The sequence below is a fragment of the Fulmarus glacialis genome, unplaced genomic scaffold (genome assembly GCF_000690835.1).
Source record: "Fulmarus glacialis isolate BGI_N327 unplaced genomic scaffold, ASM69083v1 scaffold5046, whole genome shotgun sequence".
Taxonomy (NCBI): Eukaryota; Metazoa; Chordata; class Aves; order Procellariiformes; family Procellariidae; genus Fulmarus; species Fulmarus glacialis.
Window position 1 is genome coordinate 27,017 of NW_009218613.1, and position 8,084 is coordinate 35,100.

Consider the following 8,084-nt stretch of genomic DNA (forward strand, 5'->3'; position numbering starts at 1 on the left):
GAACTTTGCAGTGCAACTTTTAACACAACAGCAGAGGAAGGCATAGTGCTCCCGGCACCATGGCACTTCCCTGTGGATCAAGGGGAGAAGGCTTGGGAAAACAGACACAACATTTTGGAGACTGATTTTTTTTTTTTTTTTTTACCTTTCCCATTTATCTTCTAAAAATCACATAAAAATAATTTGGCCAAGATACTTCAAATGTATTGTATTGCTTGCAAGTTTATAAGAAGCTTAACAAGAATGGGAGACTCTGGAGAACAGAAATACCTGCAAACAACATTCACATCCCTCTAGGGGCATCAGCCTCTTTGGATGGCTAGGGAAAATACTTTCTTTTTTTCATTTCTAAATATAGCGTATTACTTTCATTCTTTCTCAAGGCAGAGACAACAACCTTTGCTAACACCAATAAATAAATACAAATACTTATGCACAGCACTGCAGGGAATTATTAGTCTTTCCTTCTCCCCTCACTATACTATGTTTCATGGGAGGAGTTACTAACATTTTAGTAACATAATATACAAAATAAATAAATACATTTAGTTACAAAATATAAGTCGCATTATATTTAAAATGCAGCTTATTTTGGGTATCAATAATGAATATTTATTGATGAACTTACAAATATACTGCGTTCATATATTTAAAATGCAGCTTATTTTGGGTATCAATAATGAATATTTATTGATGAACTTACAAATATACTGCGTTCATATATTTATAATATTTATATAAGTATTTATAACAATTCTGTCATAATAATTGTATAATTATTAAGATATTTAAATAATAAGGCGTATTCTCTATTAATTTGTCTTCAGGAATCTATTTTGTATTTTATATTTAAAATGCAGCTTATTTTGGGTATCAATAATGAATATTTATTGATGAACTTACAAATATACTGCGTTCATATATTTATAATATTTATATAAGTATTTATAACAATTCTGTCATAATAATTGTATAATTATTAAGATATTTAAATAATAAGGCGTATTCTCTATTAATTTGTCTTCAGGAATCTATTTTGTATTTTACTGCAATACTCAAAATTCAGAACATTGTTAAATGTCTAGCATGATAAAGCGCTCATTAGACTATTCTCCTTCACCTTCTGCAAGACAAGAACCCCACGTCTTAGGACAGGCACCAGAGGCTCGCAGGTCCCGTCGGGCATTATGAGCCCCCCCCGGGACACTCAGTTAAGGCCCCAGCCCCCCGTCCTGCGATGGCAGCTCGCAGCCGTTTGTGTCCTAACCACGGCTGTGTCCCAGCGCAGGCGCCGCATCCCCCGCTGCAGCTCTGCCAGGCAGCCGCAGCCAGGGCACAGAGGGCTTTGGTTTAAAGACCGGGGCTGGCCCTGGGTTAGGCCTCGCTGCGGAGGACGCCGGAGATACCCACAAGCAGGCAAATATGTGGGACCCACCTCAGGTCTTCCCACATTCCCGAGGTGGGAGCTCAGCTTCACTCCGTACAGCGACTCCTGGTTCACCCTGGTTAGAGCTGAGCTCTGCTCGAGCTATTGCTGTCGCAAAGCAATTCTCAGATTTGGCAATCTCTCTCCTTCCCTCCCCTAATACCTCCCAAGGCAACATACTTGCCGACGCAGGACGCTGGGCAAGGTGCAAACATCAGCCCGGTCACAGCTCCCCTGGGACAGAGGTGAACAGCAGCAGCGTTTGCAGCCTGCAGTGGTGCTGAGCAGCCTGAGGAAGGCCACGGGGTTCCTCCTGCCATGCCAGGGACCGGTAGCAGACCTGGCAAAGGAAGGTCTGAAAGTCAAACGCAGCAAAACCAAGGCTTCTTCCTCCCAGCTAGCACTGAACCACCATTGCTCTTCAGGCTAGAGAGCTGCAGCCTCCCCTGGCATCGCCCAGACTGGAACACCTTCTTTAAGAAGGGTTAAAAACAAATGCCCACCCAGCCTGGTGGAGTTTGGAAACTCTGCACATGGAGGAATTTCTTTCTGCTCCATCTGGGTCCGGGTGATGGCCTGAAGCACGAGCTTTAAATACCCCTGAACCAGTAGTGCAAACATCAGCATTATTTGCAGCCTTCTGTAAAAAGTACCACTGCAGCATCCTACTAGACAACCTGCCGGAGCACAGAGAATTGTAACACCACCGAAAAGTGGGGCCAGGGAACAGCCTCCCCACGGCCCGGAGCCGAAGGGCATGAGTGGAGATCTAGACTGCCATTCGTTTCCCAAGTGCCAATGGGAAAACTGTTTTTTCTGTGACTCCATTTCCCCTTTATCGAAAGGGAATGATAAAAATACCTCTCCTCAAAATGTGGAAGGGCTGCTTGTGATCTGCTCAGATGTCCCAGGGATGAAAACGCACCGCTTGGTCCCCGTTATTTTACCCCATCCCCCAGCCATTGGCAAAGCCTGCAGGTTGCTCTGTGCTCTGGCACAAGCCAGGATTGGGCCCGGGGATTCTCCAGGCAGGGGTTTCAGTGGCTCTGAGGGTCAGTGGCTGTTCAAGCTCGGCCCCTCTAGAAAGAAAACAAATAGAAACACCTGAGCTGTTTGGAACTTGAGAGCAGAGCCCTGAGCTCAGCTACCAGAGGCACTCTAGGTACAGTCCCACCACCTCTGGGGCACAGCTGACATGGAGGGCCACTGCTGTTAAAGAGGTCCTCACCTAAGGTAGGATGTTACTCTTACAGGTAGGAGAACCACTCTCTACACTTAAAAATAAATAACATTTAACCAAGGTCCATAAAAACTAAAACATATCAATCATAATGGTCTCATTGTTATGATTTTCCAAATGCCAGACCTGAGGTCACATTGAGAGTCTTCATTCTGTATTTCCTTCTCTGAACCTTTCAGCATTTCTGAGTTAATGATTAGAAATGATCAGAAACTTTCAAGAGAAATTTTCCTCTGTATGTCATCCCCCAGGCACCAACCAGGCACAGTGAAACACGTGGTTTCAGCTGGCTTCTTCCCTGATATTGTTTGGGAGCCCAGCTGGAAATGTTTGGAGCCGTTGGAGCTTTTCCACACACTCCGTGCAGGAGGAAGACACTTGCCAGGCTTCCCTGTGCCTGGACACTCACACGTAGCACGAGTTTCCTTTCCACTTCTCCACCCAACCGTGGGAAGCCTAAGGGAACTTCATCACCCCAGGGCTCGCTACTCTTCCTCCTCATTTGGCAGCATCTACAAAAGGGTTCAAAACTGAGTAGGAAAGGGGTCCCTCCACACGCTGCATTGCCGTGGGAGTCCCTAAAGGACTTCTTATGCACTGAATTTTGAAATCATTGAAATGAGCCATTTCTGTTTACTTGAACCATTTTTTCCCCAGATTTTTCAGTTCATGAATATGTGTTCTTTTTCAAGTTTTGTCTTATTTGAAATGAGAAACTGTTTCCTTGTCTGCAGAAACTTTGCAGAATGGGAAAACAGCTCATGCTGAGGGCTCTGTCGATAATGTGTGTTTATAAGATAATGGTACTGTGGCTGTACTCTTTCGGTTCTGCATAATTTGTATCAATGTTCAATTTGGTTATAGAAAAGGTGAAAGCAAGGAGCAGGCAAAGTGTTGTAGCTGACACAGATGATTAAGTTAATCCAAGTTAGGAAGCCACTGTGAACTATATGTAGCAGGAGCTGATGGGCTGCGTGCGAAGTCAAGGGGAGCCTGGACACAGATAAGCTCTGCAGACAAAAGGAGGAATTCAGTGCCTGTTCTGTAGCCCCATTTCATGCTCAAAAAGCATCTAAACTCCTTGGGGCCATGAGTTCCCCCCAGCCACTCCTGAACCTGAGATCAGTAAGGTAAAGGCTGGAGGAGAGATGTGCAGGGAGGGCAGAAGGCAGCTGGGGGCAAGCCCAGTCCACGAGCAGGGAGCAGAGCAGCCTCCAGCTCAGCTCTCCTTGCCAGGAGACACAGGACAACGCTTGCTGCTGTTCCAGCCTGGCGTTGGGGCAGTCGTGTTTTTTCTTCCACTTTCCTTCTCCCTCTGTCTCCCCGAGCTCCTGGTCGGTACTTGCAGGTGTCCTGCTGCTGGCTGACCAAGACTGGCCAGCACTGCCTGCACGCCTGGGGCACTGCCCTCAGATTGGATCGCTCCTCAAAATGGAAGTGCTGTCTTCTATTCTGGTCAGGCTTTCAGAGACCAGATATAAGCCAGGAATGCTAGAAATGTCCAGGAACCAGGAAAGAAGGAAATACAGTAGTCTGATGAAGGCATAAAGAACAGAATAGAACCGTCCCTGCAGTAGCATTGTGCAGAGTCAGTCTCCCATGGATGCTGGAGAACTTCCACTGGTCCAAAAGATGTGCTCTCTGGGGCATTACTCCTTCCAGGAGTTCATTACTGCTCTACAGATGTTAGCACTTGTCTCCAAGGTTCTGAAACATTTCAAAGGGAAATCAAGAGGCATTCGACTCTTCTGTCAGAGTGCACCGAGCGGTCACGTTAGCACTCTGCCACACTGTTCCCCATGGGGCGAAAGTTGTGCCCAGCCCCTAGCCCAGCATCCTGCCTGCATGCCTGAGCACGTGCCACAGGTCGTTCGAGGTAAGATGAGGGGCTCGGGTTTGTCACCGCTGACTGACCTGCCCAGTCGCATCCTGTGTATGTGTGTCTCTTGGCGTCAGAAATATAACATGAGCTGCTGTCTTAACCCAGCTCTGTCTGCTGGTTTCTCTCTCCACAGTCTGGCATGGGGCTCTTTCACCTGCTGCATGGCGGCCTCCGTTACTACCTTGAACTCTTATACTAAGACTGTCATTGAGTTCAGACACAAGCGCAAAATCTTTGAGCAGGGCTTTCGAGAAGAGCAGAACTTCCTAGACCAGGAAGCCATCAAGTACTTCAGAGAAAGGTCAGTGCAGTCAGTCGCTCGATCAGTGGAGGTTTTCATGGACTCTGCTAGTCTCAGAAAATCCAGGCTCTCACCCATTTCAGCACATGTGGGTGAAGTCTCTGAGATACTTGGAGAAGATGTGTGTTAAAGACAAACACAAAAGATCCTCCTTGATTTGTTTTTTCTTAAATTCTGTGATGTCCCAGTGCCTGCCTTTTCTTATACACTCATTAAAACACAAGACTGACAAGTCCTCACAATATGCATTGGATTCATAGGAATTCATAAGAAGCTATGCTGCCAAGGCAAGCCGATTGTCCCTCTCTGGAAAGGTAAAATTGTGGGGATACAACAAATGTTACAGCCATCCTTTCTCGGCACGTGTAATAGGCACCTCCCAATAATCCTGACGGCTGCTGGGACATCTTCCAGGCACCACTAGGCCCCTTTGGAGTTGCCATCTTCCATAGTCACATGCCTACAACCCATCCTAGGCTCCTCCACACAACCCATCCCCCTGAGCTCCTCCACACAAGTATAGCGCATACATCCTATTGCACTGCAGAAACGTCCACACAGTGCCACCCACACTGCTACCGGGGTCTTAGGTGGACTCTAAGTCCTGTCTGGGCCATGAAGGCCCAGAGACACTCCTTCACTCTGCCCACCCGCCGCACTGCCGACCCCGTGCACCCTTCGTTGGCCCATGCGGCTGCACTGGGATACTTGCTGCCCTCATTCTTTCGTGAGAAGGTTAAGGCTTTGCTTAAAATTGCAGAATGTGAAGAACACACAAATATTGACTTCACACAGCAGGGAAGGTGTGATGGATTCCATAGGGGGATTCCACTTCACAGAGTGAGGAGCTGATAAGTACAGAGAATCCTCACTGAAAGCCTATTGTTGGAAGTAACATAAAGATATTTTGGGGACAGAAAACATAAGGAGGATTCATTCTTGTTCTTCTGACCGATGTGGCAGTTTCTCAGTGGTGGAAGAGAGTGTTTGGGAAGCTCTGAGGAGGCAGAAGATTTAAAATGATCAGCCACTTCAGTAGCCAAGTGAGGAGTTGTCCTAAGCAGGAAGAACTAGAGACCTTCCATGCATATTGCTTTGTGTTGGTTACCCAACCTTAACTGATAGTCTCTGTTGTTACAGTTATTCCTCTGCCAACTTCCAAGTTTTCACTCTACCTTTTAGTCTGGAAGGATGAGAGAAGTTATTCAAACAACCATGATTTTCCTAATTTTGCATTTAGAGATGACAGTGAATTTTTTAATGAAAAAAAACCCACCTGAAAAAACACCCCAACCACAGCGAAGGGGAAGTGGTCAGCACGTGCCTCAGGGGAAATCAAGGCTCAGTGAGGGAGAACAGTCAGCTGAATGGCTGAAGTGAGGATTGCAGATGAGAGACCGGCAGAATTGTAAGCAACAGAATATGTTGAGCTACATTGGGAAATGCTAAGGAAACATGATAAAGTACCACTATGGCCTTTCTGGAACAGTAAATAGCAAAAAACATTAGTGGCATAAAGGACAATAACCCTCTTTATCTCACATCTGTATTGTGCGTTTTGATTTTGACTCCTCTCACACTTGCCATATTACACAGGCACCCCCCGCACACCCATTTTTACATACGTGTAAGACAATACTGCCTAAGACTTTACAATCAAATTCATGTTGGACTAGTTGTAATCTGAGAGACCTTCACCCCAACACACTCGATAAACAGGCAAAGGGCCCCAAAGAATGACAACAAGCCGAACGCAGCGTCGAGGCTTTTTCAGGTCTCTTGGGAGAAGGTTTGATCTTACTTAGCAACTAGCAGGGTGTTGAACACACATGTGCCCAAGATGACAAGTCCCACCTTGGCCAGTACAAACCAATGCGTTTTTTAACTCTTCTTTTATACGTATCATTCAAAAAAATCTCCGTACTAGGCAACATGCATACAGAACAGCCTGTTCCTTGTGACTGCTCTGTGTACTGGCCGGAGCCACTCTGACCAGTATAGAGCGACAATACTTTGTCTCTACCACTTGCTTTCTGACTGGACTGTATGTTTTGTTCTGTCCTTCCAGATTCCTTGCTCGTTTTGAATTTGTGTGAACAATTCACTGGTCGGTCACATCCTCCAACCCCCCCCCCCCCACATTTGGCAAACACAGCTCAAGCATGTGGTGTTCCCAAACTTCATGATTATGACTTTCTTTTTTTATATCACATTATTTTAGCTGTTTTATCTGAATACACAATAAGAAGCCCAGAGACAGTGTTACCATGGGATCATTCCAGAGATTTAAAGCTCTGCAGCATTACATCCATTTTTTTTTTAAGTTGTCATATGCATGGTCAGCTTCACTGCTGTGACCTGAGAATACTCTGAGACTGCAGGGGGTCCAGGGATCACCAATTGCTAGATGCTGCGGGTGCCAGCAGTCCCAGCAAGCACACAACTCCCCCTGCCTCCCATCTTCCCTTGCACAAATAGAAAATAACTTAGATTCTCTTTCCTTCCTGTGCACATTCCCAGGGATACCTCATATTCCCTCCTACTCCTACACCTCCATGTTCTTTTTCATATCTCATAAATAAAACCCTCCAGCCTTTCCTCCTTCCAGTTACTTTATACATATCACTGCCCTCTTCTTTGCATGTTCCTCTAGCTCGGTACGCATCCAGCACCCGCTGCACACACGCATCTACCTCTGTGCTGAATAAACTTAGTGCAATAGGCAGTTTTCTAAGAGCAATATATTCTAGTGAAATTTAAGGCTTTATCATTATTCTCCACAGCTGCAGTTTATCTTCAGGGAGACAGGGAAGAAAAGCATTAGCCCCATTTTGTCTGATAAAAGTTTTTTGTTGGAATATACTTCGACAGGCCCCTGCTCCCAGAGAAGAAATTTCCTTTATGAAAAATACTGACAGTAAAATACCACTAATCTCACAAGTACTTTGTCAAATGTAGTATCACCGTATTTCATTTAATTTGAATCACGTGTAACTGTATATCACAACAGAAGATTTACTAGAGACCTATTAGATGAAAGAGACCTATTAGATGAAAGAGCTGAAATGTTCCCTTGAGAGCTCCCAATTCAAAAATTGTGCACCATGTTGACCACCCGCTGCAGGAGACGCAGGGGATGCACCACATCAGTGCCCGGCTTGCTGTCCTGACCCGCTCCCTCCCCGTCACTCACCCCATCCCCTCCCCTAGCCCGTCAGCCCCCCGCAGCCCGCAT

The 8,084-nt window shown here is 45.9% G+C and overlaps 1 protein-coding gene across 1 annotated transcript in view; it reads left to right on the plus strand.

Moving 5' to 3' along the window:
* LOC104078434 (germ cell-specific gene 1-like protein) overlaps window positions 1–8,084 on the plus strand; it is a 40,234-nt gene that overhangs the window by 21,486 nt on the left and 10,664 nt on the right. The window contains exon 4 of the mRNA XM_009580078.1: window positions 4,682–4,849. Within this exon, the coding sequence (XP_009578373.1) occupies window positions 4,682–4,849 (168 nt within the window). The remainder of the gene's footprint in view (window positions 1–4,681; window positions 4,850–8,084) is intronic.